Source organism: Mangifera indica, chromosome 19 (genome assembly GCF_011075055.1).
Source record: "Mangifera indica cultivar Alphonso chromosome 19, CATAS_Mindica_2.1, whole genome shotgun sequence".
In the NCBI taxonomy this organism is placed as follows: domain Eukaryota; kingdom Viridiplantae; phylum Streptophyta; class Magnoliopsida; order Sapindales; family Anacardiaceae; genus Mangifera; species Mangifera indica.
Genome location: NC_058155.1, coordinates 10547943 through 10570469, shown reverse-complemented (window position 1 = coordinate 10570469; position 22527 = coordinate 10547943). Strand labels below are relative to the sequence as shown.

The window sequence follows — 22527 nt, the reverse complement described above, 5'->3', positions numbered from 1 at the left end:
ATTAGTACGAAATTTGATAAAACTATATTTTACACCTTTTAGAAAAGTATATTTTCACACGATTGGTTAATATAATACAGTAGTTTTGATATTAAAATAATATAATTATCACACATATTTTTTATTTTTGTGTCCTCTTCATTCTTCACTTTTCTTACTTTTTGCCATAAAAGGAAACTTGTAGGAGTCTGGCAAATTTTGATCCATTTGAAACTTGTATAAGCAACAAAATGTCTCATAGATCGAAGTCATTGAAGTGGAGAGAAGATTGAAAGGGAGATGTGAGTTATAAGTCAAAAATGAATCGACAAAAATTAAATAAAAAAAGATTACTAAGATATTTAAAGAACAATTCAAAAATAAAAAGCCATTAAAGTTATAAAAAAATTGATTTAAAAAAAAGATAATAAAATAGCAATGAGAGAGTAGCCATTGATAATGAACAAAAATATAATTTTACCATTGATTTTTTTAATATTTTTTAGTTTTTATAATTATTAAAATAAAAATTATATGGTTTTTTGTTTGAAAAACAAATTATTATTTAATCTTCTTAAGTGTAATTATTTTAAATAGAAAAAAGAAAAAATAAAGTCATAATATATTACTTTATTCTTAAGTCCTACCCCCGCCTTATCGTCTGGCAATTAATAATAATTTATAATAAATTCAGGTACTTGTTCATCTTTTACTATAAATATTAGACGATCCAGATCTACCATGTAGCTCTAGTTCAAACACCTTGAATTCAAAATCCTTTTACGTGTCACTATTTAATAGGGTATGATTTGAATGATCACCTTAGTCGAAAACTACATGATTTCATCAACCAACAGTAGCAACCATTTTAAACTCGAAGCTTTTCACCGGTAACTTTCCGGCCCCTGAAGAATCCAAACGAGAGGAAAAAAAAAATGTCATGGCTAGCGCGATCTCTTGCAAATTCTCTCCGTCTTGATGACGAAGAAAACAACGGCATACCTAACACAGACCGCTCACCCGCCAATCATGATCAAATTGCAGCAAAAGATGAACAAACTCAAACTCGATCATTATCAGAGTTGGAAGAAGATGAGGACGCACATTCGCGTGGAGTTAAAGAAGACTTGACGGAATTCAAACAAACCCTAACTCGCCAATTCTGGGGGGTCGCTTCATTTCTCGCTCCGGCTCCAACGCAAGATCATCTGGTAGATTACAACTGTAATTTGGACGAATCAGAGCCTTCGGATCTATTCGACGTGGAAGATCCCGAAGATTCAAGGATCGGAGATAGGTTTAAAAGCGGGGTTCGGAGATATCGAAGATGGCTTCGAATTATTTTTCGTTTGGATCTGAGAACAATGAGGAGCAAAATAGGGAGAACAATGTAGAGGAGGAGGAGGAGGAGGAAGAGGAAGGGGAAGAAGAAGAAGAATTGAGTGCGGTTGGGATTACCGATGAAGTGTTGGCTTTTGCGAAGAATATTGCTCATCATCCAGAAACTTGGTTGGATTTTCCTTTAGACGAGGAAGAATACTTGGACGGTACGTTCAAAATCACCCCTTCTCCTTAAAAATTTTCTTTTCTTTTCTTATCAATTGATTTAGACTAATTCTAAATGTCTCATATTATATCATCGTATTGATACGAGTCTGATATATCTTTTGCTTCTGTTGTAAATCCATTTTACAGCAGTTTGCTTTTATGGCAATTATCTGATAACGTATTTTGCTTCTCCATTGTGTTGCCACATCTAGCAAATGCTTTACGATATCAATTCTATCTTGTGGGTTAAAGTTCCAATAGCTTAAATTGTTGTGTTAGTTACTTATAGTTTTACTCAGTGGCCCTAATTATATGCTTTCTGTCCTACAACTGATAAAGGAATGTGATCAGTTCTAGTTTCCTTTTTCTCGTAAGAGATGGCTTCCAAGCTTAAAAGATGAGAAGATACGTTTGTATCTGAAAATGAATATGCGTGGGCTAGTTATATAAAAGAAATGTGTGGATCATGATGAATACTTTTTATGGAACCAGTTTAAATGGTTGTTCTCTTGTAGAATACCTATTGATAGTGAAAAAATTATAAAATTGTTAATCTGTTGAAGTTCCTTGTCAAAAGTGCAGAGCAGCTTCATTATATAAAAAGGAGATTGTGCAGGCGGATGCAAGTGTCATTGTCTCGGTTGTCTATTGATGATTTACAATAGGTCATAATTTTCTGTTTGCAAACAATGTAGATAATACTGTCTTACTTTTGTGGTTGGATTTATGATTTCATATGGTTCAGTTGTTACTTGTTAAATTCCTGAAGGCAGTAGGACGCTTGATACTGTAACATCTACAACCTCCACATCCATCAATAGCCAGTTCCTAGAGGACATTTATAAAAGATATACCATCTTCTACTTTCTCCTTCTGTAAAATATCGAGAATGAACATCTTTTTTTCTTAGTCTTTCCAGTCTTGGCAGCTCCAATTTATTCAATTTCTTCTTAACAAGTTCCTCCTTTCTTACAATGCTTCATATGACATGTACCTCTAATTTTTGTTTTTTTTCAGATTTTGACATGTCTGATGCCCAAAAGGACCATGCTTTTGTTATCCAATATCTTGCTCCTAGATTAGCTGCTCTGAGAATTGAACTTTGCCCTTGTCATATGAGTGAGAATTACTTTTGGAAAGTTTATTTTGTTCTGCTGCATTCAAGGCTTAACAAACATGATGCAGAGGTTTTGTCTACACGCCAGGCAAGTTGAAAAGTTTTTACTACTCCAAAGCTACATTTATACTGGCAGGATAGACTTATGCATCGAAAAAAATAATAATAATAAGTAAATAAAGCAAATTGAAAGCAACTGTGTGCAAGAAGGATGGTTAATCAGGTGTTACAATTCTTAAATCTACTGTTTGCAGGTAGTGGAAGCCAGAAAAATGTGGATGCAGGAGCTCCAAAAGCAAACAAAGCCAGAAACTGACTGGTTTGGAAGAAGTACTTCCTATACAAAAGACGGCAGAAATGTACTGCAGCAAGACCTTGTTCCTACTTCATCTAACTGGGCACCTTGCGATATCTTGTCACCACAGACATATGCTTCTGAACCAAGCACTAAAACAATAATAACAGATTATGAGACTGAGAAGCACCCCATAGAAAGTACTGAGATTCATTTTGTCGATAAATCAATCATAGCAGAAAAACCAATCACTCTGGATAAGAATCTGTCAGTTGGTCCGTCTTCTAAAATTCAGATTCCTAATTATGAAGATGATGATGAGGATGACTGGCCAGAGGAGGACTCAGATTTAGGTGGATACGATGATACTGCAATTTGTGTAGGGAATGAAGATGACATTTCATTCAGTGATCTTGAGGATGAGGGGTGTCTGCCCATAAAACCGAAGATTGTATAAAGCGCTGTGGAACTTTAAGAATGCATACCCATATGGTAAAGCTTCTGCTGGGCGTAAGCTTTGCTGATTGAGGTGAAAATGGAGTGGCACCAGGCAACTTGCCAAACTTCCAGCTCTCTGGTTAAACATTTATAGTCCCCTTGTGAGGTCTTTGTACATATGGATGATCAAATCAAGTGTTAATAGATTGAGTGTGCGGATTGTGCGAAGATTATGCTTTAAACATTTCTAGTGATTCATGGAGGGGCAACTAAACAAAAAAAAAAAAAAAAAAAACTGTGTAATGTGAGATTTTTCGATTTTTTCCATTACATGAGCGACATCTTGAAGAAGTATAAATGACCACAGAGGTATAGAAACAATTAGAGCAATTTTCTCTCTATGAGGCTGATGTTTTATTTTATTTTATTTTAGAGTAAATTACATTTTCCTTTTCACCGTTTGGGCCAAACACATTTTTTCATTAATAAATTACGATTTTCCATTTAAAATCAAAATTATGTTAAAAAAATCTATTGTAAGAAGAGTAAAATATCATTTTAATTTATAAAATTAAAAAAAAAATTACACCTTAAGACTTTAAATATGATTTGCATTCCAATAATCCTAGTTGTTATTTTGACTAAAATCTCCTCATTATTATTGTTGATTGAGTCATATTATAGAGAGAAGTCGAATATAACGAGAGATTGATACAATTGGTGAATGCCAATATCAAGTATGATACAACCATTACAGATTCAAATTTAGCGTGATACAATATTATGTCTTTCATAAATGTCAAGATCGAATTATTGAAGAGGTAAATATATCAACATAGAAGAGAGGTGTAACAAAAATTAAGCATAAACAAAGAAGAAATAACCAATAAAGAGAAGAGAAGAGACTAAAGATAGTGACATTGACATTAAGAATAGATATCGGAAGTTGAATCAATGTCGGAGATAGATCATCAGAAGTAAAATAATTGTTAGGGTTTGATGGGCTCCATGAAAGAAAAAATTGAGGATAAAGAAAAGGTTATGTGAATTTGATATTCAAATTTTTTTATTAATTTGATGTTTTGAAAAAAGTTTTTAAAAAAATGAAATAGTACAAGAAAATACGGTAATTAATGTTTAACATGTAGACGGATTCTTTTCCCTTCTTTTATCCAAATGATTTATACGGTTAAGAGTGGAAAAATATTTTTAGAACAAATCAATATTTTCATTTTTGGAATGTGAATAGCCATACTTGTGGAAGATTATGCAATATCACCTGTCGGCGGCCATGTGATAAACGTGTTGGTCCTACTAGTTCATTAAATAGAAATAACTAACACGAAAATTGGTAACTAGTGGGAGATAATTAATAATATATCAAGTTTTTACTTCTTAATTTTAAAAATTTTATTTATTTATTCATAAACTATTAAAGTTTACAAAACCTTAACCTATAAAAATTTTATCTCATTTTCTCTTCTTAAATTTTAAAAACTAACAATTTTCTCTCTAAATCAAGTTTTAAAAAATCACATTTCTCTCTCTAGGATTTAGTTTCGATATTTGATGTTATCATTAGCCATTTCTCTCTCCCGATAGTTCCTCTTCCTTTTATGGTTTGCCTACCCTAAACCCCAACCCCTCCGACCTTGTGCAACATCATCTGAGAAGACGAATCGTCTTATTAGACGATAAAGACAAAATCGATTATCTATCTCATCTTCTTAGACGACATCATACAATATCGGAATGGTTGAGGTTTAGGATAAGCAAACCGTTGGAGAAAGGTGAACCGTCAGAAGGATGGGATCAGAGAGAGTGACTAAATGTTAAAACTAAATCCTAAATAGGAAATGTAATTTTTTAAAACTTAGTTTATGAGAGAGAAAATATTATTTTTTTAAATTTAGTGAGAAAAAGAAAATAAAATTTTAGTTTATTTTTAATATTATATATAAAATAATAATTTTATTTTTAAAATTAGTAGATTTAATTATTTATTGAAGTAAATAAAATTTTTTAAATTAAGGAGTAAAAATATGGAATCCAGGGTACTTTGAACGGGGATAAGTCCTTTGGTTTTTAAATCATAGTTAAAAGTGATTGATTATTCCTCCAATTAGCTACAGTGAATTAGAAAGAGCCCCCTAATTAAGCTTTCTGACATTCTGACTTGACTTCTTTTATCTCTAAAAAATGGGAAATTTTCCATGGTCTAGCCTTTTCTGCAAATCAATGTCATTCATTGCGTTGGGGTCTATGGACGTAAATGTAACGGAATCTCCTCAACTTGGTAATTCCCTTTCTTCTGCAACACAATTAAACAGCTTGAAGACTTAAAGGTTCGTCCTTTCCCTTCGTTTACTGGTTTCTCTCCATTTCTTTCATAAAATCATAAGAAACTTATCCATTCTATTCATCGTTTTCAATGACTCTGACCCAGAAAGAAATTAGGAGAAAAAAGATGTCCTAGATTTCTCGATCGTAAAAATAATTTCTGTCGTATTTTGTACCTATTTCTTCCGTATAGTTTTGATTTTTCGTTTCAACTCCCTGGAGTTTCAGTTCTTTTGGCTCTGGGGTTCTATGGATCTTGAATTGGTGACGAAGGCGTTGACTTTCTCTCAGAGGAGAAAGAAATGGCTTATTTGGTTAGCTCTTTTTGGTGTCTCCGTTATGGGGCTTACAAGGTTTATAATTTGCCTTCTGTGGTGAAGAAGAGGAACAGTTCGATCAAACTTTTCCGAGCATTTGTTTCTTTGGTTGAATTGGCTGGGGATTCTGCTGAGATGATGAGTGTTGTCTCTAAAGATTTGAAGGAGTTCCTGCAATCTGATTCTGATCAAATTCCAAATAGTTTAAAGCAACTTGCTAAGATTGCAAAATCGGGGGAGTTTTCCCAGTCTGTAATTAGGGTTTCTCAGGCCTTGACTGTGGGGATTTTGCGAGGGTATAAGATAACATCAACTGATAATGAATCAAGTCCTGGGTGGTAAATTCAAGCTTTAGTGATAGGGTAATGGACAGGGTTTTTTCTACTGCTGGCACTGGTTTTGTTTCGATAGTAGTTGGTAGTTTTGCGAGGAACTTAGTTTTAGGGTTCTACTCACCAGTTGAATCGATGAATGGATTGAGCTTAAATGATCGAGCTGGTGTCATTCGCTGTGGAGAGGGTTCATCAGGTGTACCAGGATGGTTAAATGTGGTTTGCAATGAAAAGTGTAAAGAACTTGTAGCTGATTGCATACAGAAGTTTGTCAGCACAGCTGTTGCAGTTTATCTTGACAAGACAATGGATATTAATACTTATGATGATTTTTTGCTGGGTTGACCAATCCTAAACACCAGAACAATGTGAGAGACATGTTGGTTTCTGTTTGTAATGGTGCTGTGGAAACACTTGTGAAAACCTCTCACCAGGTTTTGACAAGTTCAACAGGAAATTTAAACTCAGGTTCTAGTTCTATGTGTTCAATTATTGATCAAACAGATGATCGTAGTGAATTTAAAGATAATTCTTTTGATCAAGAAGCAGCTTTGAAACAAATGAAAGGGAGAAGCTCATTTAATGGGATTCAAAGTAATGGATGGTTGACAAGGTGTCATCTACTTTGGCCGAGCCCAGCAATAGGAAGTTTGTGCTCGATGTGACTGGGAGGGTGACATTTGAGACTATAAGATCTATTGTAGAGTACCTATTGTGGAAGCTATCAGATGGTTTGAAAAGAAGTCTTCATTTAGTTCATGATGAGGTTGTGGATAGGGGATTGGAAGTTATCAGATACGTTGGTGCAAAATCTTCTGTTATTGTGACAATATGTCTTGCTCTGTATTTACATATCCTGAGTGGCACTAGAGTTCTCATGCTGCTTAAATTGGTATATTGATCTCACAAAGCAATTTTCATTGAGGAGACTTACTGAAGGAGACTTTCTTTTGTAGCTTCCACGGGAGATTTCTGTATTTATGTTCTCTCTCTAGTCGGGAATGTACAAACTGATGCTGTGGAGCTTCATTTTCATGGTTGATATTAGCTCCAGGAAATTATTAGCTTTCTCCTAATATAGCTGTATGAGTTGGTAGCATTTTATTTGTAGAACTTCCTTTTCCTTCATATAGAAGAAAAAATTCAAAATTTGACAGGGTAGTTAGATAACTTAGATTTGTTAAAGAACATCATACTTATATTCTTAGTGACCTTAAAAGCAATAAACAGATGTGTGAGCTTGATTTTGGTTGGTGAGATCAATTGGTTTGTATCAATTTGTTGATTGCCCTGAACAAAAACTATTAAATTAGTTTTTTTTTTTTTTTAATGATAAAGTAAAAAAGTGGGCACTTGCTGTGAATTTTTGTACAGATGACTGATCATCATTTATGAGATGAAAATAACTTGCCCAAAGCTTGAGAAGTAACAGCAAGTAATGCTCATTAACCTTAAAGGCTCCACTCCCTCGAAAATAAATTGGAGATTTCATGCATTAATGTAGGTAGAGTGCCTTAGGCACACACAAATACAAGTTACGGAAAAGAAAGAAAAACAAAACAGTTAGAGAGAGAGAACATCGGATAGTGATAGCTCTATTTATCTGTAGATACATACTGTTTGTTTTTCCCTACCGTTGTGCATATAAAGGCTTGGCTCAAATCTTTTCTTACATCACTGTTGTATGAATGCAGCTACTGCTTTTATTGTTGGTGCTGTTTTTTTGAGTGGCAGAGTTATTGATCTTGCTTCATTCGACCTTATATTATAGATAATTGTATGCAGTTACAATTATTTATGCTTATGCAGTCTTTGGCTGAATTTTGTAAATTTGTGCATGCAACTTGAGTTATAAATTGTTGCATGATATGTTCTCTAGCTATTCATATTTGACAAATGTTTTTCAATACTATGCGGATAATCTCTCTGGTACTCATGAAATATTCCAGAAATTTATGATTTATGGTCATTAACTTCATTAGTAATGATTAAGACCTTCAGTACTTGATTATTAGGGACAAATCAGATTGGTTTGGTGTGTGCAATTACAGTTTTTAACACTGACTTATTCATTCTGATGTTTGCTGCTTTTGTATAATATTTTGAGTTGCCTGGCTTGTTGTCCCCTATTGAACATGCCAAACTTCTAATAACTATTTTGTAAGTTATTTTCATTTACCTTGCTTACTACTACTCCGTAACCCTAGAAGGCTGGGAAAATCTAACTGCCCAAATGTTGTTCTGTGGTGGCCTAAAAGTAGTCCAAGGGGGCTTCAATTTTTGTGACAGCAATGTATATCTTCTGCAGTCCTGCCTAGTATATGGTAGTATTAGTCTCACAAACGGCATTTGAAATGTGTGGAACTTAGTTTGAGCCTTGGAGGATCACAGTCAGTGTCGAGAATTCAAACTGATGTTTTGAGTTTGATGGCTGTCTGTTTCTTTATGCTGAAAATTCAAGAGTGGTATGCATGAGATACAGATTTTCAATCTGCAATCATCATAAAACACTGATGCTGTTGACATCCATAGGTGGGAACAACTTGATGATAGCTGAATGATCCAGTTCTAGTTTACGGTTTAGTGCTTATGCGCTCATCATATTGAGGTAAAGCAGTCTGCCATGACATTTTGGAGGCCCCCTTGAAAACTTGGATGATACAAGTGTGGGAGTGAGACTTGGCTTGGGATTTTGAGAATAATAAAACCATATGTATATACTTTTAAATATATAAATAATATACAGATGTTGTTTCATCATATGATTGAGTGAATTTAAATTAAAAATAAAATAATATTTAATTATATAATAATATATAATTTATATATCTATTTATATACTAAAAAATATATGTTTATAAGATCACTCTAACGGAATGTACTTTTATATGCTACCATTGTCATTGGAATTCAAGAGTGTTTTTTTATTCGTTTGTTGTGTTTCGAATAATGAACAGGAGCAAAAGTGGCAGCCGGCAGGGCCTTACTCAGTGCACCCACGACCACCACCACCACCACGTGTTAGTGCCTTGCTGTGAAAAAAGCAAACAAAGTGGAGCAGGGAGGGGACATGGAATGGTCAAAACGGAAACTGGTCAATGCTTCGCTGGCACTTTGTGAAAGCCACGTTATGAGTGGGGAACCAGTCTCCGCTCCACACGAGCCTTCCAGTCCAGTTCCAATTGCAGTTCCAGTTCCAGTTCCATCTGCTTAATTAAATATATAATTGGTGTATAAAGTAAGAAAAAAAATCGGCTTTAACACAAAATTATTCAACCATGATTTTGAGAAAAGATGGAGGTACACGTCAGTTGGAAGCTTTTGATTATTGGGTTGGGTCCACGTGTCCCATCACTGTACTCTATTTCTTTATTGGAGCTAGGAAACGACAAGTCATACGTATCCCATGAAAATTGCCCTTGGAAGCATTCATTCAAAGCTCTAGTTCCTTTTAGGAATATGGAATCTAAAACAAAGAAATTCTATTAGGACTCAAATTTTTATTAATAAGTTATTGTTGGTAGAAAAGAAATTTATTAATACTAAACAATTCTTAATATTATTAGAATAAGAAATAAAAAAATCTCAATTTTACTAGTACAAGCAATGCCAAAATAAGAACAAAATTAACTAAAACTAATAATCTTAATTTAAATAAAATCCTAAAACAATTAAACTTTCAAATATTTAGAAAATCCAACACAAAAATACTGTGAAATCCTATATTTAGAAAATCTATTCTATATTAAATTTCTTCCCTAAAACACAACTCCTGTCAAGTTTTTGCAATTAGGCAAGTTGTTAAAGTAGTAAAAAATGGCACTCATTACGTAAATCGAATTTGTTCGAGTTAAAAAATAAACTTGATTTGAAGGATCTGAAATAAACTCGGTTCAAGCGAATTTAACCCTGAAATATTTAATATGAATGACTAAAATGATATTATTTTAACTAATAATATCTCAAAATGATATTATTTTGATCATTTTTACTATACTGTATTATCTAATCAAATTTGAGTTATACTCTCCTCAAAATAAGTTAAACTTAAATAACTTTAAAATGATATTAACAAATTTAAATTTGATTTGACTTAAAGTCAACCGTAAATATCCTTTGTCATCAATCATAATTGGAGAATTGTCATCCATGTTTCATCCTCTTGATCCTTAATTTGAACGTGTTGTTGTTCTTGATAAATATACCAATAAAACTATGTGTACTCACTTTGGGTACATAAATATATTACATTAATGTGTCATCATGTGATTGAATGATTTTGAATTAAGAATAAAACAATAACCAATCATATGATGATACATATGAGTGTGTATACATTTGTGTACCCAAAGTGGATACACATAATATTGCTCTAAATATACTTTTCTTTTTCAATCTTCTCTTTTAGGACAGCTTGTTTTTGCACAATTTTCTCTAATTGTATTTTCTTGATCAAATGTTCAACATTTACGTATGTTTGTCTTCAATTTGATTTTCCCGTTTTCCAACTGCGGGTTCCACTTTATCATGATCTTGTGGAACTATTTTAATCGCTTGTCCTTTAATGCTTAAATCATTGACTACTTAAGGAATCGCTTTAATGATTATCCCAAATAATTTTTCCCCTTCCATTGATGTACCATTGGTTTCTTGATGAAGCTTTAATTTAGAAATCGTACATGTGAGATTATGCAAGAACTCTTCATTTGAGTTTAGACTAGAAATTAAACAAAGTAAGCTTATCCTAAAATTAAAAAGTTATTATTTTATGCAAGATAAAAAATATAAAGAAATATATTGAACTTATAAGTATAGAAATCGAAACTAATATTAAAGATTACATTGCTTTTTTATTTGAGGTGAAACTCTTTACCTTCCCTCAAGATGCATAGATGGTTGAAACTCATGTTATATGTGACGTCGCATTTTTTGATATGACAGTTTTTACCTTCCCTCAAGGTGTATAGAGGAGGTTGTCTTTTATTTGATGCGAGACTCTTTATCCTTTCTCAAGGTGTATAAGCTTTGATACCATATAAAAATTAGACTTATAAGTATAAAAATTAAAACTCATATTATACAAAATTAATTAATTTGTATTAAGGGTTAATCTATCATATTTATATAACATTCACTTATATTATTTATATTTGATATGAAACTTTTTAGTCGCTAACACTGACTTAAAATTTTTGTAATCACTCTGTAGAGTATTATTTAAAATTTTGATTTACATTTTAAATCTTGTAGCACTCTTACAACATCAAGTATTGAAAGAGGTTGTGGAAGAAGAGGCGGCCGTGAAATGAGTCAAACATCCTTATTAAAACCTTATGTAGTGGAGGCCATTTGATCTACTTATATATTCTCATCGGGCAGTCATAAGAAAATTCAAACTCAGAGTGATTGAGTTAGTGAGTCACTCTTTAAACAACTCTTATCCAATGATTTTAAAATCGGATTGGATTAACTTATTCAATTAGTTGAATTAGGAATAGGTATCAAGTTTAGTTCAATTAATATAAAAATGTGATTGGTTTATTAACTCGGTCAAACTTGATTAAAATAGGGTTTGATAAGATTTGATCAAAATTTAAAGTATTTTTTGAAATTTTAATTATTTTTTAGTAATTTGATTATTTTTTATTAGATTTGATGAATTTTTAAAGGTTTATAAAGAAAAATAAGTTCAAAAATAAATTTAAAAAAAAAAATATCTCATATCCATCGAAATGTGTTCTATAAATAATAATTTACAGAATTATATTTTTTCCTGTATAATGAGTTGAAACTTTTTTAATTTTAATTATTTCATTAAAATCAAATGAATAATTATTACTTCTTAAAAAAGATATATTTTAATCTCTCTAAGTATAGTTATCTTGAGTAATTTTATTTTTTATAAATTTTTAAGTAAAATTTATTTATTATAATTTAATAATAAATTAAATCAATTGATTCTTAATTGAATTGATCAAATCAATCAAAATATAAATTAATAAGATAATCAATTCGATGAGTAACCCAATTTTAAAAACATTGCTATTATCTACAGCAGTCTTCCCGTTCACATGACATCTGTCAACAGAATTTCCATTCATATACGAAGATGACGACGTCGTTTAAGGATTGCGACCTGTAATTATTCCCATGCCAACATCAAACGTCATTTGACTACTGACACAGGTTGCGTCTTTGAGTCTCAAGGGGCCCTCAACTCCTAGATATGTGAAAACCCCCGCTATTTATTCAACCAAAATTTAAAAAAAAAAAAACTTTAATTACTTTAAAAACCGGATACAACGGTAACTAAAGAGTAAAGATAACTCTGCACGTGTGGCGCACATTTGTCTAGAAGTTTAATTACCGGCTATCGCCAGTCACTCCTCCTAATATCGTTTTAATATACCCAAATAAAAAATAAAACTTTTAAAAGATTAAAAAGAAAAAAAGGAAAAAATTCTGCAACCAAAGAGGACCAGTTGAGGAGACTGTGCAGAAGATAGAGAGCTCATTGCTTTCTTCTTTGCTGACTTCTGCTCTCCTCTCTCTGTCTACTGTAATAAGGTATGAATGATTCTCGGTGTTCCCATTTTTGTCTTTTATTTTTTCGTAATTTAAATTTCTGTGGTGGGTTATTGCTACTTGTTACTGTTGATGTGTGAGTGTATTTCATCTTTCACTTTTGATTGTTCTCTCTCCTTTTATTACCTGATCCGGGGTTGATGATTTCATCCTTTTTGAGCTTGTAGGGGAAGTGAATCAAGTTTGGCTTTGGTATTAGAGAAAATTACATCTTCATCATGTCTTTGTTGCTGTTGATGATGATTACTACGATGATGAACATTACTCTTTTGACCAGAGAAAGAGATCAGGTAAAGAGCCAAAAAGAAATGAATGGAGAAAAGATGTCCCCTTTGATAAGCATTGTTGTTTCCTATTGTCAATGAAAGATAAAGACACTCTTCCAGTCCCCCTTTTTGTATCTTACTTTTCCTTTCCTACAACAGACTTCCTGTGTAGTGTAGTATAGTAGTAGATGTCTTTTGCTTGCTTCGAAATCTATTAACAACTAGTTGTTGAACACAACTTTCTCTGCTCTTCTACCCTGGTAGGGTATCTAAAGCCTGCCCATGTATCACCCAACCAAGCTTGACATTAATGGTGGTGGTGGCCAAGTACTAGATCTAGAAACAGCCGTGAAAGATGGCATTTTAGGCGGTGATACTTATGGTCCAGTTTGTGCTGGTGTTGCAGACAAACTGGATCTGAAGAAGATGATACAAGAGCTGGAATCAATTGATGTGCCATCTGTGTTTATTTGTCCAATTTCTTTAGACCCGATGCTCGAACCCGTGACTCTCTGCACCGGCCAGACCTATGAGAGATCCAACATTTTGAAATGGTTCTCTCTGGGTCATTACACTTGCCCTACTACAATGCAAGAGCTCTGGGACGATTCAGTCACTCCTAATAAGACTCTTCAGCAGCTTATTTACGCCTGGTTCTCCCGTAAATATGCTTCAATGAAGAAGAAATCGGAGGATGTTCAAGGACGTACTGTGGAGATTTTGGAAACTTTAAAGAAGGTTAAAGGCCAAGCTAGAGTTCAGGCTCTTAAAGAGCTTAGGCAGCTTGTGGCTGTTCATTCCACAGCAAAAAAGGCGGTTGTAGTTAATAATGGCGTTAGTTTGATTTCTCTTTTGTTGGGACCTTTCACTACTCATGCTGTTGGGTCAGAAGTAATTGGGATTCTGGTCAACTTGGATCTCGATGTGGAATCAAAGAAGAATCTGATGCCGCCAGCAAAGATATCCTTAATGGTGGATATGCTAAACGAGGGAACAATTGAAACAAAGGTTAATTGCACAAGGTTGATTGAAGTTTTAATGGAAGCCAATGATCATGGTTCTGAAAAAATGTCTAGCTTGAGTCTTTTGGTTGGTTTGTTGAGATTAGTGAAGGATAAGAGGCACCAAAATGGGGTTCTGGCGGGACTTGGCTTGCTCAAGACAATTTGTTCATATGATTCGGTTAGGAACTCACTTGTCAGCATTGGAGCAGTTCCTCTGTTGGTAGAGATATTGCCCAGTTTGAGTAACGAGTGTCTGGAGTTTGCCCTTTATGTATTAGAGGTTTTGTCAACGGTTCCTGAGGGAGGATTGGCTTTGAAAGATTGCCCTAATACAATACCAAATCTGGTCAAACTGTTAATGAGAGTTTCAGAGAATTGTACCCAGTTTGCCTTGTCAATTTTATGGACAGTTTGCAAGCTTGCACCAGATGAATGTGCTTTACTTGCTGTGGATGCAGGTTTGGCAGCTAAGCTACTTCTAGTAATACAGAGTAGTTGCAGTCCTGTATTGAAGCAGCGGTCTGCTGAGCTCTTGAAATTGTGTAGTTTAAATTACTCAGCTACTAAATTCCTTTCAAAGTGTAAGCTTACAAAAACCATACAGTGAAAAAAGGGGCAAAATGTTGATTTGCACACGGCACTTCCTTTTTTAACGCACTTCATTCCCAATGGACGAAGGTGCTTCTGGGATTGAACAGAATTCCAAATTGAGCTCACTGGGGTTCTTAAGGTACCCTTTTCTACCTTGTGTATACTAAAGAAGTTCAATCTGACTGATGAGTTTACATGAAGAAGCATCATAAAGTGGATTTCTTCTGAGTTATTTCCATATTGTGAAACCATTAATCTGCAGTCTATATGCTGGCATTTTTGCCAACATTTGCCAATAATCCCTTAGCAAGGTTGTGAGTCAATCTTGCCATTGTTGCACAGGTGTTTCAATCAACAAGAACAGAGTGTAAAGTATGTCTGTGATGAATGCAATGGAGGTTGGACATGATGAAAAAGCAGTGAAGAGTACACCTAAGCATGTGCTTCATTCATAATGTAGTTAGTTCTCACTGGGTTGCCCTGTAATATTGATTGATCCCTAAATTTTCATCCTTTCTTTCAAGGGATTTTTGGGGTTCAAAGGGTTTTTTTTTTAGTCTGCATTAGTGCTGAGTTTATAGATCTATTTGGACTTGATGTAAAACTTATGTACAATGAACATCTATTCCTTCTTTTTACATGAGATATGATAAACATCTAGTGAATTGCTCTCTCAAATCCTTCTTAGTCTGAAACTCATTAATTCATATAATCTGTTATATCAGAAGGGATAAAGAAGGAAACTATGTTAGATTGAGAGACCTTTTGGAATGTGTTTTTCAAATAGCTCTCTATATGGATATAGACTACTATCATAAGGGAATAAAGAAGGAAACTATTTTAGATTGAGAGATCTTTTGGAATGTGTTTTTCAAATAGACTACTGTGACTGAATTTCAGTATTCAGTTAGCCTTCTTTCAATAGTAGTGTCAATTCATACTCTTGACAATTATTGAGCTCTGTAAAAGCTATCGGCATTTCCCTACATTATAAATCTGTAGATCATGCTACGCACTTCCTTCAGCTCGATTTCGTCCCTTCCACTAGCTCTTCTCCCTAGAAAGGGCTTCTGAAAGCTACAGCCATAATGGCTTTGTGAAGTGTATAAGGTAGCCCTGGGAGATGTGCCTCGATGTTTGCGAGAGAAATGATGTGGTAGTATTGCCAAAATTTGTTGATGGTACTTGAACTTTATGGAACTTTTAGCTTGGGAATTCACCATTAGCAAGTCAGAAGTTTAATAACAAGTGTTGCTTCGCTTTCAGCAGCTTCCACTAAACTGACTGTTATTCATTTTCAATTTGGAAGCTCAGGTATCCTGTTGCACTTTTTTCTTAAAAGAGAAAAGAAGAAAAGATTTGGAGCTCGAGAATCCCCCAGCCACATCTCAGAAGTTTCTGATACTTGTTTTTTTTTATGTTCTTAGTGTTAGTTGTAGCAGTTAACAATCTGGGTCATCCTCAAGCACATGCATAGGATTTGCAATGGATATGGAACCTTATAAGAAAAGCTTTTGGGATCTTACAATCTTACTTGGTGAAGGAAGAATGGTGTTATTCAAATCCACTATTGGGCTATGCAGAAATTGTGATTGTGGAGTCTGAGTGGGAAAGTCAAACTTTCCCACTACGAGTACAAGGTGGTTGAATGATTCTTTTAAGATAAGGCTTTCTTTCAGTCTCTGTGCTCAGATAGAAATGCATGCTTCTACATCAAATAAATAAATTATTTGATAGGAACATTCTTGACTTGAGCCATGAGGAAGAAATTAACGGGGAACATCTATATTCATTCACCAATCATATGTCAAACTGTTTGTTAAATTCCCATTCATGACTTTGTAATTGAAGTAAGCGCAGCCATCAGCGAAGCAGAGTTGGTATTTGTTGTGATTTTCTCTTGAGAATGATTTCAAATTTCACCAACTCCTGTATCTGATGATAAATCTCAGAGTCGTGTTTGACACTACCGCCTGCCTCCTGTCATGGCCGATTCTTGGATATTTTCTTGCATAATTTCTTGTATGCCATGTATAATTGAGCCTGAACAATATGATGTGTATATATTTTTTAATAAACAATTATGTATATAGATTATATTTTATCATATGATTTAATATTATTTTATATTCAATTCAAAATCATCAAATCATGTGATGACATGTTATTTGTGTACTTAATTATATACTCAAAAATATATGTATATAATTTTATTAAATTGAACGTATATGTATTTAAGATGATTTTCCATCTTTGTAATTTGTTATGGAAAATTAAGTAATTGACTACGGAGGAAAATGTGTGCCCTAGAATAGTGATCCTAGAAAAAGTCCTAAAATGTTTTGGGTAACCCTAAGTTGGTGTGTAATATAGTAGAGTTTATAATTTTCTAGCACTTTTCACACGGTTTCATATTTTCCGGTAAGCTTTGAGGAAATCTAAACATCCAAACTGTCCATTTATTGATTTACATACTAAAAATCCATCACTGATTCAATTTAAATATTTTTATCGAATAGACCTTAACAAAAAACTAAAAAATAACAACAACAAGTGATTAAGTAATTTTTCATATAAAATTATTAACTCTAAAGATACAGTTATACAGAAAAATAAAATTGTCTCAAACACTAACAAAACCAGAGACATCTCTTATTTTAAAGAGACAAAGATAAGTTATTCACATTTGATTCAATGGCTAAGGGCAAATTGAAATCTAAAGATTTGTAATTCTAAAGACTTCCCCGGAGAAAAATAAAAATGTCTTCTATGTTAATCATAATATGTGAAAATACCAATGTAATTCATAGCGTCATTCAATCTGAATAGTAAACATAAGTTATATGGCGGAACATAAAGCCCTCGGACGTAAAAAGTCATGACTAGACGGACTGGGGATCTTATATATCTGCTCATGTGTCATACTTCTGAAATCTTTTAGAGTTCTTTGGAATCTCCATAAGCCACCCAATATTTGTATTATTGGCATAGTCAACACAAACGTGTTATTATGGCACAACTTGTGAAAGGATGCGACTCTCTACAGGACACTTAGATAACAAGCATAGGAAAAACAATTCCTCGGGCATGATTAAGATATGATTTGGCTGAAAATTTATCAAGATTCTGATTGCTTCTTTCAGTTGACTTGGGTTGACAAAATTACACATTTTCCTTCCTTCCTCACTTTCCCCACTAGATTCATTTCTTATTGGCAGACGTGGTTTACTATCTCTTCTTAATCAAACACACTCTTTCTAATTTTTTCAGGCCTTTTTCTATGCAGATTCGAAAGTCTTAATCAGTTCTGTGATTGATCAGACAAAAACAGCTGAGAATTTATACAGAAGTTTTCCTTTTGATGAACTGAGACTTTCAATCAGCATCAGAAGGGTTCAATTTTGTACCTGGATAAAATAGAACTGCCAAATGATCTTAAACAAGAGACCGAGATCCCATCAATGGCACCAAATCCATGGACATGAAGCCATGAACATGCTTATAAAATATATAAAACAAAGAGACAAATATATATCTTTATTTTTTTACTGTCACCCACCAACAGACGGCAATCGAATACAATTATTTCATATATTTTGCTGAACAATTCATGGGTGAGTATGATCCTGCGTATAAATATAATCCAGATGAGCTTCGAGGGTCTTTCTCTTCAAGCATCCCTCTTTCCCAACTCCTTCACAGCTCTCTTCTCCATCCACGGCGTTCCCTGCAGCCTCTACCACCTACACAAATAACAAATTCGGATTTTTATTTATAGGTAAGTTGTTGAGTAGAATTATGATTAAAAAAAAAAATTATTGAATAGAGGTACGTACCTTAAGTTGAGTTGGGTCCGGACGGGCGGTGGCAGAATAGGATAGCATAAAGGTGAGAAGAAGGAGAGCTGTCAAAAGGGTGGTTAGCTTTGACATGTTTGGCTTCACCAGATTTCTTCTGTTTTTAGATATATGAATACAAGGTTGGCGTTGGAGAACCTTCATATATAAATTATTTGTAGGGGTGTTAGGAAGAGAGAATAGTGCCCACCGTATCATCCAGTAAGGTCGATAGCAGGTGAGCTTCGCTTTAATGCCATTTAATGCCAAATCTGTCTCCGTAATGAATCTCGGGACAAAATTAGAACAATATTTAAATTTTAAATTAAAGTAAACATATATTTGTATTAGTAAAACTCTAATCCACTAATTAATTAATTATCATTCATTTTATTTTATAAACGATTTTTTATTAAATTTATTTATTAATAAAAAAAATTCTTTTTTAACTTTAACCATAATAACTAATAAAATTAAAACAAATAAATTAATAAAAAATAAAATAACATAATATATTTTATTATAAGAATTAGAAAATAAGTAAAGTTCATGATTATGTTATATATATGTACAAGTGTGACAACACAAGTTGCATTATATTGGTAGTTAAATTACCTTTTTAAAAAAACTAATTATATTTTCTCCCTTTTATTACAAAAACTACCTAATTAAGAAAGATTCTTCCTTAATTTATTACCAAATAAATATTTATATATTTTTTATTATAATATTTCTTTTAAATGGAAAATATAATACTATTAAATTAATTTTTTTTTTATGTATTTGTCATTTATTGCAAACCCAAAATTAATAATTAGAATATCTGGTGTCATATTTATTACATTCCTATTTGTCATCCTCCATTTATTTCCTATTAATTTCAATTTATAAATTCATCCATGTCTACTATGTAGTATATATATACTTCCACGGTTCAACTGTTTAATTTAAACTGCCATCATACTACTACTACATATATAAATTCTTCAGTTATGTTACATTAACTTATTATAATTAATTTTCAAAAAATAATTTGAATAACAAAAAATGAGACTTTAAATATAAAAAAATTTAAATTTAATTTTTTTTAACTATATATACAAATTAAATTATTAACTTACTTAATTTAATAATTATAAGATTGGTTACTGGAATTTGTCTTAAAGAAGAGTTTAAAGGTTGTATTTTATTACAGACCCTGGTGGAGGTGGCAAAGACGAGTCGTAGAGAAGGTGTTTGGAGTGGAAGGAACGAGATGGGAGATAAGAGATTTGGGAATTGAAAGAAGTGTTAGAAACTCGGAAAATTAACTTAAGGTGCGTTTGGTTGGGAGAATTTATTATTACCTTGGTAATCTATCTTTTATTCCCTTGTTGGTTTGTCAGTAATAAAAGATTACAGTAATTTTCTATTACCAATGCTGACGTGGCAGGTAATATAGGTGGTAATCTGATTACCACCTTCACCTTAGGTATTTAAAGATTACTAGGGTAATCTTGAGTTTATTATAGAAAAATTATTATTTATTAATTTTTTGAGATAAAAATAAATTTATTTTTTATTAATATGACAAATAATATAAAAAATATTTAAAAATAATTATATTCAAGGGCATTTAAGTAAAATAATTTACTAGTAATCTTTTATTACCTTTAACCAAACACAATAATTATTTATACCTATCAAATTTTATCAAACAGAGTAATCATTTAACCTAGTAATTTTATAAGTAATCTATCTTTAAGGTAATCTTCTATTTAGTAATCAAACATTACCCAAACCAAACGCCCACTAAAAGTTAAATTGAAAACTTGACCTTCCTTAAACCCTTCATCTGCCTAGCCACAATCCCCACATTGTCAAAATCATAATAAATTTGTGTACAAATTTAGAATAACAATGGAAATTATTTACCCTTTTTTCCTCTCCTTTTAACTTTTAGATCTTTTATCTTTATCCATTTAAAATTTTCATTATCACATCATTTTTGTGAGTAGATATTTAAAGGAAGTATTCGTATACATAGGACAATCGAGTGAGAAAGATAATTTCTCGTATTAATATATCAACATGAATGTCAGGTCTTGATTAATATAAATATATAATATATTATTGGATCTGAGTTTTACTTATAACGAATTAATCAGATCTGATTTAATTTAACTATCAAAGGTAGTTATAAGTGAGAGTTGAAGGACAGTTGAACATTTATATATAAATTGTTTTAACTACCTTCTCAAAAGATAACGTTATTTTTTTTTTATAACATCAAAATACTCTTTCTTCTTTTGTAAAAATCAAAAGCACAGTATTCTGGTCTCTTAAATGAAAACAATACATAGTGTAAATTTAGTCATGAAAATTGACTAACGTCAACACTTCAGACTGTATTCGAATGCCCTTCGTCGAAACATGAATCTAGGTATACAATTTAATATTTTCAGTAATTCACATAATTTAATTTTTGGCATCATTGTTCCCAACATATACATACATACATACATACATACATACATATTATATACATATAAATATAATACACACACACACACACACACACACACACACACATATATATATAATATATATATATATATATATATATATATATATATATATATATATCTTACAATAAGGTTTATTTGTTCTCTTATTGACAATTTTTAATTTCCTTAATCTATGCTATTAAGTCAAATTTTCTATATTTACACATTATTTTGTTATAATATATTCTTACAACAATAAAACTATAAATACTCATTTTAAGTACACATTTGATATATGTCATCATGTGATTAAATGATTTTAAATCAAATATAAAATAATATTCAATAACATAATAATACATATAAATATATATATATATATATATATATATTTTATATATATTTATATACTCAAAATAAAAATATATAATATTATTGTTCTTACTAAAAAAGATCTTTTTCTACTTATTCTTTTTAACTTTAACAAGAAACATATTTGCTTTTCTTACGTAACTGAACCATTTTTTTATAGTCAATCCAATTATACAAACAAGTCAACTCTTAAATTAAATAAATAAAAATTATTATTTTGATGTGTCGCTGAGAGATTTGAACCCAATTCTCTACCTTGGAGTCCAACCCCTTTCTGATCAAACCATCCCTCGGGTTTTGCACAAATAAGCCTAATCTAGTTGACTAACAAAATTTTGTACTACTAACAAAATTAATGGATTGTTGAAGAAGAAGAATATACTCCTTTTTTCTTACTGCACTTGTTGTAATTTAGGTTTCAGCTTTATCAAACCTTTAAGTCCAGAGAGAACAATGAATGTTTGAATTCGATTTATAGCAAGCTAAATATACAACATCATGAGTATGATGAACTTTTGGCCCAAGGGACTAAATTTTTATTTTCTCTAAATGGCTTTCTGGAAATGGTTGTTGATGAGATAGAGAGAAACAATCCCATTTCCAAAAGGTTGTTTTAAAAACATATTTAAACTTGAATTCCCTGCCAACTGATCGGAATATTGTCAATATGCTATTACATAAAATAATTTCATTGCCAATAAAATTGTACTAACACTAACAAATATGTTTAATCATACCTTTTTGTTCATATATGTTACTCTTAAGTGATAATTTGAGTAAGAAATAAAAAGATTTCAATTATACGAGTAATGATTCAATTCTCTATAATAGTACTTTAATATTAACCTTTTATTTACCTGATCTTGACAATCAAACCAGCGATTTGAATTGTTTGGATTAAATATTTTTTTCTAACTTTCATCTATCCTACTTGGACAAAATTCGTCGAAGGAGAGAGTCTTGGCCTGGCCATTGAACAAAATAGCCCATCACATTTATGTATCTTGAATGGATTTGTTGG

General features: G+C 32.2%; 2 protein-coding genes, 1 long non-coding RNA gene and 1 pseudogene across 3 annotated transcripts; 3 read left to right on the top strand and 1 right to left on the bottom strand.

Annotated features, from left to right (window-relative positions):
• The first annotated feature begins 725 nt into the window (after positions 1-725).
• LOC123202738 lies at positions 726-3761 on the top strand (annotated as a pseudogene).
• Positions 3762-5507: 1746 nt separating this feature from the next.
• LOC123202703 (protein PHLOEM PROTEIN 2-LIKE A10-like) lies at positions 5508-7690 on the top strand. The gene is given in 5 exon segments (XM_044618742.1): positions 5508-6051; positions 6054-6359; positions 6362-6691; positions 6694-6969; positions 6972-7690. Coding segments are annotated over 5 exon segments (1293 nt in total). The 5' UTR covers positions 5508-5966; the 3' UTR covers positions 7268-7690.
• Positions 7691-12692: 5002 nt separating this feature from the next.
• On the top strand, positions 12693-15490 carry LOC123202595 (U-box domain-containing protein 30-like). Its single transcript, XM_044618544.1, has 3 exons — positions 12693-12933; positions 13119-13241; positions 13482-15490. The coding sequence occupies exon 3, from the start codon at positions 13500-13502 to the stop codon at positions 14826-14828; it is 1329 nt and encodes a 442-aa protein (XP_044474479.1). The 5' UTR covers positions 12693-12933; positions 13119-13241; positions 13482-13499; the 3' UTR covers positions 14829-15490.
• Positions 15491-18274: 2784 nt separating this feature from the next.
• LOC123203290 lies at positions 18275-18865 on the bottom strand. Its single transcript, XR_006499268.1, has 2 exons — positions 18649-18865; positions 18275-18555 (listed from the first exon to the last, which is right to left on the bottom strand). It is a non-coding gene; the product is annotated as an uncharacterized LOC123203290 (long non-coding RNA).
• Positions 18866-22527: the final 3662 nt, after the last annotated feature.